This window comes from Ananas comosus, linkage group 7, assembly GCF_001540865.1.
Source record: "Ananas comosus cultivar F153 linkage group 7, ASM154086v1, whole genome shotgun sequence".
Lineage (NCBI taxonomy): Eukaryota > Viridiplantae > Streptophyta > Magnoliopsida > Poales > Bromeliaceae > Ananas > Ananas comosus.
The window spans coordinates 2,475,258-2,492,606 of NC_033627.1; the positions used below are offsets into that span (position 1 = coordinate 2,475,258).

At 41.2% G+C, this 17,349-nt stretch overlaps 3 protein-coding genes across 7 annotated transcripts; 1 reads left to right on the forward strand and 2 right to left on the reverse strand.

Annotated features, from left to right (window-relative positions):
* LOC109712578 (calcium-dependent protein kinase 10-like) lies at positions 134-3,791 on the forward strand. The gene is made up of 7 exons (XM_020236209.1): positions 134-1,393; positions 1,901-2,044; positions 2,154-2,306; positions 2,460-2,575; positions 2,724-2,891; positions 3,120-3,344; positions 3,431-3,791. The coding sequence occupies exons 1-7, from the start codon at positions 625-627 to the stop codon at positions 3,551-3,553; spliced, it is 1,698 nt and encodes a 565-aa protein (XP_020091798.1). The 5' UTR covers positions 134-624; the 3' UTR covers positions 3,554-3,791.
* LOC109712740 (fasciclin-like arabinogalactan protein 17) lies at positions 5,784-9,185 on the reverse strand. The gene is made up of 3 exons (XM_020236485.1): positions 9,012-9,185; positions 7,523-8,588; positions 5,784-5,902 (listed from the first exon to the last, which is right to left on the reverse strand). Exons 1-3 carry the CDS (start codon positions 9,183-9,185, stop codon positions 5,832-5,834), a joined length of 1,311 nt encoding a protein of 436 aa, XP_020092074.1. The 3' UTR covers positions 5,784-5,831.
* LOC109712941 (E3 ubiquitin-protein ligase RHF2A) lies at positions 11,852-17,082 on the reverse strand. 5 transcript variants are annotated; one of them, XM_020236762.1, is made up of 10 exons: positions 16,856-17,081; positions 16,507-16,712; positions 16,274-16,419; positions 16,120-16,166; positions 15,661-15,723; positions 15,457-15,565; positions 14,992-15,365; positions 14,499-14,606; positions 14,095-14,408; positions 11,852-12,216 (listed from the first exon to the last, which is right to left on the reverse strand). In XM_020236762.1, exons 3-9 carry the CDS (start codon positions 16,403-16,405, stop codon positions 14,099-14,101), a joined length of 1,143 nt encoding a protein of 380 aa, XP_020092351.1. In that variant the 5' UTR covers positions 16,406-16,419; positions 16,507-16,712; positions 16,856-17,081; the 3' UTR covers positions 11,852-12,216; positions 14,095-14,098. The 5 variants fall into 5 exon arrangements, with proteins under 5 accessions (XP_020092351.1, XP_020092353.1, XP_020092355.1 ...); XM_020236764.1 differs by having other exon boundaries at positions 16,274-16,423; XM_020236766.1 differs by lacking the exon at positions 16,507-16,712 and having other exon boundaries at positions 14,061-14,408; positions 16,856-17,082.

The window sequence follows — 17,349 nt, forward strand, 5'->3', positions numbered from 1 at the left end:
ACAAAAAAGGGAAAAAAAAAAAAAAAAAAAGGAGAAAAAAGAGGATAGATATATCAGAGGAGATTTCGTGTTAGGATATCAGTGGGCAAGTTGCGCAAAGAACAATTCTCTGTTTTTAAAGCTTTGTTGCCCCGTCCAAATCCCCAACCGCGTTTCTTCTCCTTTGACTCACTTATTACAACGCGCCGGCTCCAACCGCATATGTGACCGTTATACCCCTCTCCCTCTCTCTCTCTCTCTCTCTCTCTCTCTCTCTATGGTCTACACTCCCTCCTCTTCATCACCATTCACCACCCCCAATAAGAGAGAGAGAGAGGGGGAAAAAAAGGAAAAAAAAAAAATTGGAGATTGGTTTAGATTAACTTGTTGTATATAGCTAGTTCCTGGATCGGTTCTTCGTATGATTCTTACATTTGGTGCACACAGCTGAAAGTAGTGCCCTGTTGTTTTCAGTGAAACCTACATACATGCATGCATCATCTTCGGTGACACCACGCCGAATGGTGAAGAAGAGGAGGATTGGGAGAGAGAGAGGAATTCGAGTGATCGATCAAGCAAACATTAGGATAATAGAATAGCAAAGCAGATCATATCATATCATATCATATCATATATATATATAGCATGGGGAACACTTGCGTCGGTCCGAGCATCGCGAAGAGCGGCTTCTTCCAGTCGGTTTCTGCCACTCTGTGGCGCGCCCGGTCGCAGACCGACGCTCTGCCCCCCGCCGCCGCCGCCGATGTTGCCGATCCCCCTATCGCAGTCGCAGAAAACAAGGCTCCGGAGCCCGTCGTTATCCATAAAGAAGACGACGACGGCAAAGACGTAACAAAGCAGGCGAAGGCGGACGTAAAGCGACTGGGCAGCGCGGGGTTGCTGGCGGGATCGGTGCTGAAGCGGAGGACGGAGAATGTGAAGGACGTGTACAGCTTAGGCCGGAAGCTGGGGCAGGGGCAGTTCGGGACGACGTATCTGTGCATGCAGAAGGAGAAGGGGAGGGAGTACGCGTGCAAGTCGATACTGAAGAGGAAGCTGGCGACGGAGGAGGACGTGGAGGACGTGCGGAGGGAGATCCAGATAATGCACCACCTGTCGGGGCACGCGAACGTGGTGGCGATCGAGGGGGCGTACGAGGACGCGGTGGCGGTGCACCTCGTGATGGAGCTGTGCGCCGGCGGGGAGCTGTTCGACAGGATCGTGCACAAGGGCCACTACACCGAGCGCAAGGCCGCCCAGCTCGCCAGGGTCATCGTCGGCGTCGTCGAGGCCTGCCACTCCCTCGGCGTCATGCACCGCGACCTCAAGCCCGAGAACTTCCTCTTCGCCGACCACTCCGAGGAGGCCCCCCTCAAGACCATCGACTTCGGCCTCTCCGTCTTCTTCCGCCCCGGTCCGTCTGTCCATCTTTTCCCTCCGCATTCATCTGCGGCTAGCTAGTTTGTTGATACTCTGTTTCCGTTTCCATGCCTTGCTAAGATTTGACTTTATTTTCTCGGGTTGACTTTTTTTGATCGGTTCATGCGAACATAATTTGTAGATTCAGTATTAATTGCGCTTACTTGACTTAATTTGGTTGTTTTGCTAAACAAATCTGAATGAATTAGCTTAAGGGACTATTTTTTGAGCTTGATTCATGAGCTGAATTTCTTCTTTTTTAAAAAAAATTTCTTCGGAATTTATTCGCATTCTGTCGAATATATCGGCACTTGCAGAGTTTTTCATTTTTACAGCATATAATTGAGACATATTGTTCTTAAAATTGCTGTTTTTCTTTTCTTGTATGTGTGTTTTTTTGGTTGCCTATGTCGTATTTCCCACGTTTCTTATTAATTTTCACCTGAATCTAATCTTTTGTAAAGCAAATGATTGAAAATTTGAGCTAATCTTATTATCGCAGGAGAAGTATTCACTGATGTGGTTGGGAGCCCCTACTATGTAGCACCAGAAGTGCTGAGAAAGAAATATGGTCCAGAAGCAGATGTTTGGAGTGCTGGTGTAATCATCTACATCTTGTTATGCGGAGTCCCCCCTTTCTGGGCAGGTGATTACTTTGCTATTCCTTATATAAATCATGTAACTTTTGATGATCTCAGAAGGGTAGCATCATCTCATTGATGACTTCTTTTCAAAAAAAACTAAATTACAACCAGAAAGCGAACAAGGTATCTTCGAAGAGGTTTTGCACGGCAAACTCGATTTTCAGTCGGAGCCGTGGCCTAGCATCTCAGAGAGTGCGAAAGATCTTGTAAGGAGAATGCTCGTTCGAGACCCTAAGAAGCGTTTGACTGCCCACGAAGTTTTACGTAAGTATCGATTTCTCAGAGTCATGAAATGATATCTTGTCGCCTCGATTTTCTCCTAAACCAATCGCGAAAATAAGTACAGTTCCGTATTGTTTGACGAAGGATAATCGCGAATTAAGATCGATTTAACTGCTTCCTTTCAATTTCTTTCAGGCCATCCCTGGGTTCAGGTCGGAGGTGTGGCTCCTGACAAGCCACTAGATTCTGCAGTTTTGTCACGATTGAAGCAGTTCTCCGCGATGAACAAGCTCAAAAAGATGGCTTTTAGAGTAAGCCTTACTCTTGCATTGTTTCATTTCTGGTACAAAAAATTGGTTTGGTTTTGAGCCCTGCTTTTGTTAAGGTTCAATATTAGGACTCGATGATCTTCTTCACCCTGCATTTTGATCCTAAGATGATCAATCATTTGTTCTCTAGGTTATCGCCGAGAGCCTATCGGAGGATGAAATTGCTGGCTTAAGAGAGATGTTTAAGATGATAGACACCGACAACAGCGGACAGATCACTTTCGACGAGCTCAAGGCCGGATTGCAAAGAGTGGGTGCTAATCTCAAGGAATCGGAAATTTACGCGCTTATGCAAGCGGTGAGTTTTGCAGCACATCATTTCCATATCACAGAAAGACTCTCCATTTAATGTTTACAAATGGGTAGAAAACAGTTGAAGGGGTGTTGACAAATGAAACAACATGTATAGTTGTGCCGGATCTTCTTTTTAGAAGAATTTGTACTTCGTTTTGAGTTCAAGTAGGGCATGTTTTCATCTGCTATCATCTTTGCTGATATGTCTCTCGTATTCTGACGGAAACTGCAGGCTGATGTAGATAACAGTGGAACCATAGATTACGGCGAGTTCATAGCCGCCACTCTACACATGAACAAGATCGAGAAGGAAGACCACTTATTCGCGGCATTCTCATACTTCGACAAGGATGGTAGCGGTTACATAACACAAGACGAGCTGCAGCAGGCGTGCGAAGAGTTCGGTATAGAAGATGTCCGTCTAGAGGAAATGATACGAGAAGTCGACCAAGACAACGTAAATTGCTGCTACTGGAGCTAATTGTATTAACTTCTAATGAATATAAACCATTCGACTAACCCTTTAACTTATTTGTGTTCCAGGACGGGCGCATAGATTACAGCGAGTTCGTCGCGATGATGCAGAAAGGAAACACGGGCTTCGGGAAGAAAGGCTTGCAGAGCAATTTCAGTATCGGCTTTAGGGAGGCTTTCAAGCTTGGCTAATCAGTTACTGCAAAGTTTACTCTCTAGTTTTTTTTTTTTCTTTTCTTTTCTTTGTTAAATTCCTGAGATGTTTCTACATCATAGGCATTAAATTACATGAGCTGTAAAGATACATGAGCGCTATACCAATGGAAAATATACAACAGTGTAACAGTATGTCAAATGTATGAAGAGTATATGCATGATTTGTACTTTGTTTGAGAAATTAAAGGTGAAGCATGTAGTTTCTTTTGTTGTATATAAGGATTTTCTTGTTCTTGTTATTAATTTCTAGTTTATTATCCATCTACTTGGCTTCTAACCTTGAAGCTCTTGTATGTAGCTTATGAAAGATGCCATTTCACAGTACAGCTGATTTAGTTTCTCAGTGCTTATTCGGTTCAACTTTCGTCACTGCTTCGCTACTCGAGAAGCAGATACGCATGTGCCTAAGAAAATATTTAGAGCTAGTCAATGCAGCGAGGAGATATTTGAATCCTCATAATGAAGAACACTTTCAATTTTTAAAGTGATCACACTTTAGATTCATGCCACTTTGGTTTCAGTAATTTGGCATATTCTATTGAGGACTTCATATTTCAGGTAGAAGAGAAGGCGAAAGATAAAATTAAAGAGGTAGAGTGGAAGAGGAGGGACAGAGTGGAGTGAAACTTTGAAAAAGAAAAACAAACCAAAACAAAACAAAAGGTAGAAAATGCAAGAAGCAAGAATGTGGCAGTTTTTCAATTTTCATGTATTGTGCAGGATTGATCCAAGGAAAACGCTTCGTTGATTCTCATTATTGTTGGATCATGTAAAATCATGTTCCGAATCGATATCATAGTGAAAACATCGAAAATTTGAGGTTTATAGATGTTAGGTATCAGAACTTAAAGTTTGAGTACCAGTACTATAGAATACCTCAGCAGTTTCTCAAAATTCGAAACTTGAAAAAACTGTTTTTGTACTATGTATCAGTATGTGAATTGAGTACCGGTACTGCCAGTACGGGTACACGAATTGAGTACGGATACTGATTTTCTATTTTTGTATTGTATACCAGTATGCGATTTCGAGTACTGGTACGCAATTTTGCAACAGGCTAGATCTTTTGGATTGACCCCAATTTGATCTAATTTTGATCTTAGAGATTAAAGATGGTCCAAGAAAACTTTAAAGAAGATTTTTAAGAGGAGATTGATGGTTAGATGTGAATCGGAAACTCGGATGGACGGCTGAAATCATTTGCTACTAGACTTTGGGTTTTAGAGTTTATTAACTCTTGTAATTAATGTTTTTAGTTGTGAGCTTCGTTGTAGACACCCCAATTGACAGAAAAATATGGAGAGCTTCTAAGAGAGAGTTTCTTGTAATCCAATTTACTCCTTATACTTTTGTGCTGCAAATTAATCGAATAATGTATTGAAGTGGTCTTGCTCGTGAACGTAGATTGACTCATCGTTGGCCGAACTACGTAAATCTTATATCTTTTGTACTTTCTTATTTATTTTATTATTTTGTTATCTTCGTACTTATTTTTTACGATCCTTCTTGCCTTTTTCATCTAGAGAATCTTTTGCTGTGCTCATATGCTATGTAAGTTTGAGATGTACCCGTCAATCCCCTGGCTGGTCCCCTCAATTATATGTGTTCCTCTACATAGCGGCCAGATGACTCAGTCCAAATGACAGCTGGATGCGAGCAATGCAACCTTGTTTAGTTGCTGTGACTACTACACACTGCATATACATACATACATACATACATAATACATATTTCATATAATTTATGAAAAAGGAAATGGTCAAAAAAAAAAAAAAAAGAAAACCATTGACTAGAGATATATGTCATTATATAAGGTCATGCCCTGAAAAAGGATGTATCCAGTAACAACTATATGAAAATCACAGGTGGCGAAATGAGTAAATATTCCCAAAAGATGACATTTTATTGCAAATTGTCGTATAAAAATAAATTGTGAAACACAAGAAGCAGAGCGACCAAAAAGAGCATCTTGCTATACACAAGACCACAACAAACAATAACAGGGAGCCCTCCCTCTCTCTCTCTAGTGTTATATAATATTTAATATTATTATTATTATTATGAACATTATTATGACACACAACAATAACAACAACCGCTCACTCATTTGATGATCGCACCCCAACCCCCCGCAACTTCATATACCACCAACTAAAAAATCTAGAATAATCATCATCCCTGAGGGGGCAATTTTTAAAATTTGGTGTTTTTTTTTTGGTCCTTGACTTGTCATCACCCGAATTTTGTTTAAAAATTATGATTGGCAGCTGGAGAAGCGTTGACCAAAGCCGCCTAGCATCTGGCACGCCGCTTCCAGTAATTTCCCTGCATTAATTAACACAGAAAAAAAAGTCATTAATTCCATCAAAATCAATTATCTAATCATGCAGTAAACTTTAATTAGGTCCCCATATTGGTGTATTATTTTCATAATATTCTCATCATATGGTTGAAAGAATTGCACAATAGACTTCAGCTTAAATAAATAAAGTCAAAGGATCTGCAAATTGAGTAATAAATTAGAGAAAATGAGAGAGGGGAGTTGGATGGAGGGCGCCACGTCTAAATCACACCAATAATTGATCGCGTTACAACCGAGGCTTTCTCCGGCGCAGCGGGTGTGGATGTGACTCGTAACCCACACATTGGTGTGCATTCTAAGGAACCCATAGCAAGAGAACTAATAAAAGAATGAAAATTAAAATTTAAAAAAAAAGAGGGGAAAGTGACAGCCAGCTCACGGACTGATGGACTCCAGACGACACCGACACACTGGCTCTCTGACAGCTAAATTCTACCAAAATTATATTAAAGAGAATATTCCAAAAAAGTGCACAAAATTTAGGGCGAAATTATTAAAATGAAAAGATATGTTGAGTAAGATAAAGACCCTTCACCGTACGTACATATGATATGGGTATCTCGCCACCGACACAGCTACAAGGCAATTAAGCCCGTGCTTTACAAACTTAAAAAAGCCCACACAAATGCGCATTTTAATGCACTGGGTTTTGTTCTGTGTGTGTGTGTGTGTGTGTGTGTGTGTGTTTTATCTTTCTTTCTTTTTAAAACGGTTAAATTTAGCTACAATTACCATAGCAATCATTATTATACTCTATCAATAAGTAATATTCAATGCTGATTAGTAATTAAAAATGTTAGTTAGTTGCCACCGAGTGCAGATGACAAAAAGAACTGGTAATTTGACTTGAAATATTTTTAGAATTTGTAAACTCACAACAATACATCTGAATTATTATAAAAACCTGACAAAAAATTGGTCAAAAAGTTTACATTTTGAACTTCTTTCTTTTTTTCTTTTTTTTTTTTTTGTTTGCTGCGTTTCAACCAATGGATGAAACCTGGATCAGTTATTGTCCAGTCAAATTTTGAGTAAACCCTACATAGGAGGATCGAAGAAACAGAACTAAACCTAAGAAAAAGGTTTCAGCATAGTGTGGTATGATTAAGCCAACCATTAATTAGGTGATGATATCTTCTATCATGATCATCTACCCCCCAAGAAAACGAAATAATAAAGTAGGATAGCCTAGCCTACTATCGTTTTCTCTCAAGAACAATTCGATCCATTTGTTCCACTAATGTTAATACGATGCAGAAAAAGAAAAAGAACACACAAATTAATTTCCTAAATTTGATCTGATATGAACAACTAGGTTTGGATGATCGGCTAAGAGTCACCAAATTTGTCCTTTTGCTAGTAGAATTAAAAATTGAGCCGTCAATGATGAGAACTGATGATTAAAATTCGCGAATTTTTTAGTGATCAGCAATATTGAGAAGAGAATTATTAAAAAGCAGTGATCCGATCTGAGATGTGAGCTGATCGATAGAATTGAGAAGAGAAAGAAAAGAGAGAGAATTTATGCAGAGCAGAGGGAGATGCAGTGGATAGCAGTAGTAGTGTAGCGGTGAGTGACTGACCTCTCCTGGTGGGCTTGGGCTTGGGCTTGCGCTTGACGAGGGGCGGCGGCTTGCGGTCGGCGGGAGCGACGGCGGCGCCGGGCGGGAGGGCCTGGTCGGGGGGGAAGAGGACGGCGTCGATGCCCTGGACGGAGATCCTGCCGTCGGTGTAGATATCGGGATCGAACAAGTAGGCGGAGCCCTCGGCCTGGCCGAACTTGACGGAGCCGTCGGCCTCGCGGGCGACGACCTTGTGCGGGAGGCGCAGGGTGTCGTAGCGCACCTTGCCGAACCGGCGCACGGCATTGTACATGCTCTCCTCGGTCTGGTACTCGGGGATGAGGTGGTAGTACACGATCTGCTCGGGCGCGCCGGGCTCGCTCAGCTGGTCGGTGGTGAGGCGCGCCATGGCCTCGTCGTTGGGGGCGAGCACGGTGAGGACGTAGCCCTCGGAGACGAGGCGGCCCATCTCGGTGGCGAGGGAGGTGAGGTTGACGAGGATGTCGGCGAGCTCGTTGTAGCCGCCGTAGAGGAGGAGGGTCTGGATGAAGTCCTTCACCTGGCTCTCGCCGTCGAACCAGTGCTTGCCGGAGCCGGGGCCGGGGGCGGGGGCGGGGGCGAGCGAGGGGCCGGGGGCCATGGCGTCGAAGATGGGGAGGGCCGGGGGGGAGCCGGGGGGGACGGGGGGAGCGGGCTTCTTCAGGCGGTGGGTGACGCAGTGGAAGAGGATTAGGGTTTGGAGGGAGCGCAGGTTGCGGGGCTCGAGGAGGAAGCGCTTGAACTCGGGGTCGAGGTCGCGGTCGAGGGCGTCGTTGCGGGGGGCGAAGACGGTGAGGTTGTGGCGCCCCACCGCGTCCTCTAGGGTTTGCAACAGGAGGGCCTTCTCCACCAGCTCCGCGAGCTCCGTGTAGTGGGAGTCGAGGAGCGCCACGAGCACGGAGTTGGAGTTGATCCCAACCCCCGATCCTCCTCCTCCGGACGACGACGACGACGACGACGGGGACGAAGAAGACGACGAGGAGGACGCTCTGATTAACTCCGCCGCGGATCGGGATCGCCATGGGCGACGACGTTCGAGGAGGAAACCCTAAACGATGCCCCTTCTACAATCTCTCTCTCTCTCTCTCTCTCTCTCTCTCTTCTCCCCCACTCCTACTCTATTCTCTTCGCTTTTAGTTCATTTGTCCTTTTCGTTGGTTTTATTTTTATTTTCCCCCTCCTCTTTTTGCGAATTTTCTTTTTATTATTTTCCTTTCTCTCGAGGGAAAGAGAAGAGGAGGGGAAAACACGTGGCGATTGGTGATGCGTAAAAGACATGTTGTGTTCCGGGCCCCACTTGCTCGTCCTCGTGAGTTAACAAGAAGCAGGCTCCGAAATGACGCTTTTGCCCTCACGTACTGGGTTCAGGTGAAGAGCATGTGCGATGGGTAGAGTAGTAATTTGAGTTCCTCCGTGTAATTTCGCGGTATTGGGTATTAGGTGGGGGATTTATCGCGGTTTATTATTTGACAAAAATGCCCTTCGTCGTGCGGACGAAGTTGCGAGTTGAGGGGATGGGCAGTTTAGACATTTTAGAGACGACCGACGCAGCGATAGGAAAATTATGCGGGGGGCTTATGGGGACGGAAGCTGAGCTGTCATTGTTGCCTCTTAGCTTCGTTTTCAATGTACGCAACCTTTTCATTGCAATTATTTTTTTTTGTTTTGTTTTTGTAGTATTTATTGCTTGGTTTTTTTTTTTTTTTTTTTTGAGGAATTGTATTTGTCTAATGATACTTTAAATTTTACATTAATTTTTGTAATATTAACATGTTAACAATATTATATAATGCATTTAATACAAATGTGAAACAAAAACAAAAACAAAATTCACTGCAACATGAAAAAAAAAAAAGCAATTTAGAGGACTTAACAATACCATAGTTTAAGGTATTAAACTATGATATAAGATAATTAGAAAATAAAAATATTTCACAATCTCACAACCACTTCTCTATGGGTTGTTGACATGAAATCACATGTGCAAGTCAAATGAAATTTCTTTAAAGAAACATTATAGATTACTCCTAACAGTACCTTTTTTTTTTTTTTTTTTTTTTGATAAATTGTTTCGACCACTGATAATATTAAAGCAATTAAAAAGAGTTCGGGAGCAGCATCAGCGTGACATAAATAAAATAAAATAAAATAAAATAAAATAATGGAGGGGAGATGGGAGGGCGATGTCTCGCCTGCCGAGAAAATGCTCAGCTCGTCGCAGCGTCGGTGGTGCTTGTGTTGTCGAAAATATTCACCTTATTACATACGAATATATTTTTCTTATTCAATCTTTATTGTTATGTTCTTTATTATGGTATTTATGCGTTGTTTTGGACCACTATTTAACATTTATTGTTATACGATTGCAGCCCAGTAACGTGAAGATGCATATGAATTGAACACAAGCATATTCATTCTTCGCCGTGCTCTATTTATATATATATATATATATATATATATATAGAGAGAGAGAGAGAGAGAGAGAGAGAGATGAGCTAGAATAGTCTCAAAAGCACCATAAAAGTGTTGCTTTTGAGTTTTTAGCCATTGAATGGAGAGATGTGAGATTGAGATGATAGTGGTAGGTAGGGATGCAAACGGGGTGGATCCGGGGGCGGGAGAGTTCCCCCACCTCCCGCTCCATTTCTTATCAGGGCGGGGCAGATTCGGGGTGGGTTACTTTTTATTTTATTTTTGGCTCCCACTTACCGCTCCATTCGGGGCGGATCGGGGCGGGAGCCGGATTTTTGACAGATCGGGGCGGATTGAAGGAAGAAATGAGTCTCCCACCTCCCGCTCCATTTACTTGGCGGATCGGGGCGGATTCGGGGCGGGTTATATTTTTTTATATTTTTTGTTCCCACTTACCACCCCATTCGGGACGGATCGGGGCGGAGCTCCACCAACCCGGATCCATTTGCATCCCTAGGTAGGTGATGGTAGGTGGTGGTAGGTGGAATAGTGTTTAATCCAAAGGCTATTAGTAATTAAGAAGTAGATCCAAGGACTAAAAACTTAGGAACACCAAGGGGTTGGTCTTTCTAAAAATATTCTAGCTCAATTATATATATATATTTAGCAAGACTTCTGTACTATTAGAAGTACAGCAGTCTTTATGCTCCTAACTTTCTAACCAACCATCAAATTTGATGGGGGGTTAGAATGAAAGGGGCAAGAGATATTGGAGAGAAGAAAAATTCAAGGAGGAGGAAAATTGAAACACCCAATTTCTCTCCAATATCTCTTGCCCCTCTCATTCTAACCACCCATTGAACTTGATGGGTGGTTAGAAAGTTAGGAGTATAAGAACTGCTATACTCCTAATTGCACAGTAGCTCTACTATATATATATAATACATATAGAGAGAGAGAGAGTCCGGCTACTATGCTATTAATAGCACGAAGCACTTGGTGCTACCAAGTTTTCCGCCGTTAGATCTACCCTTTTGATCATTTTCACCCATTAGATCATACTATTCAACCAACCACCCACTCAACCCTAGGGGGCCCACATCATCCTAACCGCACATCTATTAATTCAATGGCTAAAAACTTGGTAGCATCAATGACTTGTGCTATTAATAGCATATTAGCCTAGTTCTATATATATATATATATATATATATATATATATATATATATATAAGGTGAATTTTTATTAGCTTATTTTAAAGAGCAATTATCATTTTTCTTATTTAAAACTTGTTGCCAGAGAAAACCAACTACATGTGCACCGACAGAAAAATGCAACAAGTAAATATGATGTGAGGCAGTGGCCTTGCTTAGAGGTACAGCAAAGCTTATTTCAGCAGTCCAAATCAAGAGATGGTACAGTCAAATTAAACAATTTATTGAACCCAGGATTTATAAAAAGGAATTGAAATTTTAGTTTGATATGTTGGGCCCTCCTTAAACATCTTTAACTTATCTCTTGGTTTTGAAATGGAAAAAGCTGGTTAGGAAACAAAACACCTAGTTTCAAAAAACAAATAGAAAGGGACAAAAAGAGACATTAAAAAATGCACTCAATTGGCAAGATATGGGCCCTCCAAGGGAGAACATTAAAAAAAGAAACCAACAAAATGATACCCTTCTCCAAGAGATGCTAATAAAAGTACTATAACCATGCAATGTACCATTTTGCATTTCCACTGTGTATAGAGATAAGACCCAACTAGAAGAGACACTGACCATCAGGGACCATGTAATAAAAGTTGGACGTGCTGGAAAATGATCTTACCAGCAAATCAATAAGCAGCAAAGTCAATATTCTTGAAATCAAAATCATGTTTCATGCTTTTACCCGATAAATTCAGCGCAACACAGACTATTGTTGCAGAAGGTCGAGAATTAAAATTAAAAAACAAAAAAGCAACATTCAAGGTGCTGCCATTCATCTACATCAAATAATTCTATGATCTGTAGTAGGATAATATTTGTGTTATTAGTTCCATAAGTTATTCTATAAAAGTCATAGGTAATATCTTAGTAAGCATTATATATGCCACGTGCTACTTACAAACATATTTATCAGTCCATAATCCATAGGTTACAAAAACAAACAAAGAATCTTTTAAGAAAGCTCGTTATAACTTATCCAGCAGCCAGATGCACCTCCGAGGCATCCACGGTGAAGCATTTATGTATATTCGACATTAACTGCTGAAGATTATGCCCTGAAATATTGCAAACATAATGGCGTACTTTGATTAATAGCTGGATATTTTCTAATATACAGTACAACAGATGGAGAGAGCACAAAAAAAATAGAAAAGGAAAAGTAAAATCATCAGCATGTATTCTGCAGTAAACTTGATCAAAAGATAATAAAGAACTACAAATGAAATAATAAGCATCAAGATCTAAGTGTTATGTAAATAATTTAGCACAAAGCATGTTGAAAGCACTTTAATCAACAATTCGTCATTGCAATGCCATGATATATAGATAATAGCTAGTCTGGTACAACTACTTGGGGCCTGTTAAGATGCATGGTTATCTCATTCAGTATAACTCTATAGTTACTAAAGGTGATACAATGGTTTAGTTTATAGGGCCTATAAATCAATTTTCCTCAAAATCTAAGAAATAACCTAAAGCGTGGAACTTACTATGCTAAAAGGTCGGAACTATTGAGATTAAGAGTCTAAAATCAAATTACTTGGTTCTAATCAAACAAGAAAATCCCCATATCGCCCCTAAACAATTGCCTACAGCAGACATGGATATGACATACATTAGTTATACCTACAAGGCAAACAAAACTCTTAGCAATATATATGAGTTCACAAGATGACTGCTCGACAATCTTAAGTTAGAACAATACCCCTCACATCCGAAGAGAATAGCAACCAAAGCATAAGTGATGGACACACTCGTAATAAAAACTGGGCCCAATGACTTATTATTGCTAGTGGATCCGCTAGCAATAAAAAATGTAACGAAGGGAGTAAGTGACATCCCAATAATTCCACATCGGATAATGTGGGAGAGTGTTATATGGGTTTATAAGTGACGGAAACACTAGTAATAATAACTGAATTTAAGCATTTTAGGCCGATGGTTTGTATCCAACGAATTATTATTGCTAGTGGGGCGAGTCGTTACAGGTCGGGTCGTTACAGTAAACTTCAAGAATGTCACTGAATGCAGGATGACAACTATGTTGAACAGGTAAAAGACTACCAAAAAAACACACGAAAAAAAAGAAGCAAGAAACATACATCAAAGAACCAACTGTGCCTCCTAAACTAATTCTTAAAATAATCAGTCATGTTAAACATCTTTTCCCAACATTATCTTCCACATATCTGACTCATCCAGAAAACACATGTAGCAACCAGAACATGTTCAAGAAGTCTTTTCGTACGTCTTATAATGCCTTCTAATATTTTATTCCACGATGACCGATTGACAGTAGGATGCGACAATTTCTCACAAATCACAAAGTTACTTATGCCTTCAACCAATCCACACCGCTCTCAAGCACCAAATTGGCAAGTTAATCAATGGCAATTGATCTAGTCTCAATCAAAGGTTAAATGGCAATGATTTCCATCACCTAGCAAAGGATTTTAGTTAGGTTTGTAAACTAAAGATCTCCTAGTTGTTGTCTCTCAACATTATGACGCAACAAGACATTCCGTCCAAGCTCATGTCCACCATTACAGTTTCCTAACATGAAGGGGTTCTTTGCAGCAAAACATTGCTAACAACTTAAGAGAGATGGCAGATCAGTTGAGGGGAAAAAACTAGGTAAAATTTGCAAATAAAATTAAGGACTCCCACTCAACAAATCAGCCAGATTTCATATTTGCATGTTAACTAAGAATCAGGTGTCACAACTTGAATACACCTTAAGACTCAATGATTCAAGGGGGCACCTCCACTATGATACTCATCATAACTTAGAGCATCATAGAGAAGTAAATCCTAAAGTTGTTAGTTTACAATTTCTGATTAAACAAGCAGAAACTAATATTGTATACTTAAAACTAAATAAAACTACAGGAACCAATACCAGGGGCATATGAAGAGCTTTACTGAACACATACTAGCTTATTTTGGAGCAGAACTTGCAGCACAAGAAGCAGATGGAGTAGCATTGTTTAGAAGAGCAGTGCTATTTGATGTAACTCTCTCATTACTTGCCTCCCTGGCAGAATGAATTTGACTGCCTAGCGGAGTAGAAGCCGTATATGGTCCAACATTATCTCTCGTTTCAAGCCGGTCCATCATGCGTGACACAGTAGCAATTCCTGCATTGACCTCTCTCCTGACTTCAGAACCAAAGTCAGATATAACACTGTTCCGAGAAAACAGTCTGTCTCTCCATCCTCTTGTACTCTTTGTTATAGAGTCTTTGTATCTGATAGCCGCAAATTCATGATAAGGAAACTTGGATTATCAATTATTGTTCATATGCTTGTACTTTTAAACACATGAAACTAGAGATTACCTGATTGAGACTGCATTCAGGCGAGACTTTAAAGACTCTGAAAAGGAATGCAGGTCGGATGGTCCGGCTCTATCTTGGCTTACAGGAGAAAATTGCCCAGCAGAACTCCTGAAGTACAAAAAATAAAAACGAAACATAAATAAGGCACAAAGTCCCAGATAGGAAAAGCTAATAGCTAAATTCCACCTCAAGTCCTTTAACTTGTTTGCAAATTTAACTTTAGTCCTCGAGCCAAATGGTTGCCATGTGTATAGAGGTAACACCCACATGGCAGCGACATTGGACTTCTACTGGTCTCCTAACAGGCATTGAATGGACGGACTATAATGAAAAATTTAGAAAGCAGCATTCTTAAGCTTAAAAATTGACTAAGAGAGAGAGAGTGGAAAAAAAAAAACAAAAAAAAAACTTAACAGCCTTAGAAACCTACAGGAGCAACTTATTTGAAAAGAAAGTGCAAGCATATATAGGCACACATGGACACGAAAATTACCTGTTACTAGCAAAAGTAGCACTATTCATGGATGGAGAGGCTGCAGCTGGATCAACTGGAGCAGAGTTTATTGGCGAAGCTTCATGTGGTGAACCCTCTTCCACCGCAGCAAAAGAAGCTGATGGATTATCAGCAACTATAGTGGGGACTGGCTCATTTTCACTTCGAGCCGAAGATGCAGAGACTGAACCAACAGAAGGAGCATTTTGATGTGCTGAGAAGACAAGGAGTTGTGGGCGACCATGAACTGCTGATGATCTACCACGATGGCCCTCTCTCCTAGCAGTGTGAGATGTTCTGCGCATTGCAGCTGCAGCAGCCAAGTGCTGAATAATACGCTCTTCAAATTCAGCATCATCTGCCCCTACCGGTAACTGAAAGGATATATTGGGCGGTGTTCAATAAGATTCTATATGTATGTGTACAGTTCAATAAGATTCATTAATTATAGATCTAATTACATACATGCTGCAGTTCAAAATCACCCAGCACTGGATGATGAATAATGGTAGCAGTTCGTGATCGGTTGACCCTAAAACTTCTTTCTTCTTCGACAGCCTCAAGTAGTTCTTGGCTGTTACAATCAGCAGGAAGAACAAAATCAAACAACATAATCAAATAAAACAACTTTCAATAAATTTTTGAGCAGATTAAACTAAACAGTCAAACCTGCCAGGGTCCTTCAAGCTGATGGGCCGCCAGCACATGGGGCACTGGGAGCTCCTTTGGCACCTGAATCAACATACAAACTATTATGGTGGAAAGTGCATAGAAAATCACATAAAGAGAAGGAACATAGAAGTTGGTATAAAACCATATTAGAGAATAGGGGATCCATGAGGAAAAGAAATGAAAATTTAAGAGGAAAGTGCTAGAGTTATCAAGAAATTATAATAACAAAGACATTTTCAGCCGTTAAATTCAGTTAACTTTCTGGATGAAGCACTAAAAATCCATAACTAACAGCAAACGTTAATCCCATCCTCGAAGACAAGCAAATAAATTTGAAGAACTAAGGTAACTCGGACATCTCATGTCACCAGAATTTCTCCACAGCAAACTAGAAATGCCTAGAATGAAACTGCCATCAAATACAAAAGAAAAAGGCCACAGTGAGGCAGAGAATACCATTCGAGAATGCATTGCAGATGAAACTCATGCTTGCAACTAGTCACCTGGGGGATCAGCAAAATGTTTGCAATTCACGAACAATCTAATTTAAATATCAGAAAGGGGGAAACATAATGATAAAAATTGAAGTAGAACTCGAAAGAAACCACACCGTTGAGGGATCACTCTCGCAGAACTCTTCGAGACAAATGCTGCAAGCATCATCACAGGCATCTTGAATGCCCCCTTCGACAAAGGCGGCGGCCGACGACAAGTGGCTCTCCATCTTCGCGGTCTCCTCCATCCTAGGATTCGCCCCTACCTCATAATATTATTTCCAAGATAAATCGACTTAGACAAGGAAATAAACAAAACTAAACATAGAATTGGTGGAAGGAATCATACTTAGATGTTATATCCCAAAAACGACCAAGCAAATTAATCAACAAACCCAACAAACATCCGCCGAACTCGATCAAAAGAATAAAAGCGGCGCCTTTACCAAAGAAGAATAACGCAGCGGTACTAAGTTAAACCCTGAAAATCGAACGTGCACACCAATCGACACGTACGCGGACGGCGAGGGGGAATAATCTAGGAAATTACACAAACTGAAATAAAGAAACACCAAATCGATTGAGCGCCGGGAAGAAGGGGAAATAGCAAGCGATCGTGAACAAAAACTGATACTAAAAACGAAGGAGAAAAGGAAAAATATCACGAAATGGAGGGGAGAAAGGAGATCGACGCGTACCTTCGAGGGATTGAACAAGGTTTAGGGTTAAAGGATCGGATGATCGGGATCTTTCAAGGGATGCGGAGCTCGGAATCCATTGAAGCGGCAACGATGCGAAGCGAGGAGAGGGGAAAAGGGGACCCCGTCTCTCTCTCTCCCCCCTCTCTCTCTCTCTCTCTCTTCTTCGTCGAAATGGTATGGGGGATTTGTTCGCGTTTTTTTTTGTGGTCGTAACCCTAATTATTCCTCTGCCGTTCGGAGGGAGATCACGACCACTGTTGGTATACGGCGGGAAAAAAGTCGGCTAGACCCGGTCTATCACGTCTACCACGGACCGCAGTTGACCTTGGCAAACGGGCCTGTTTATGGACCGGGCCTAATTTGGGCCGAGTTTTATTGTTTTTTTGATGTTTGAACCCGACCCGGTTTGAAATTTGGGTCGCTAATTTAGGCTCGCAACTGGTCCAAAATGACCCAGGCCATTATACGACCTGATCAAGCATGCCCTACGG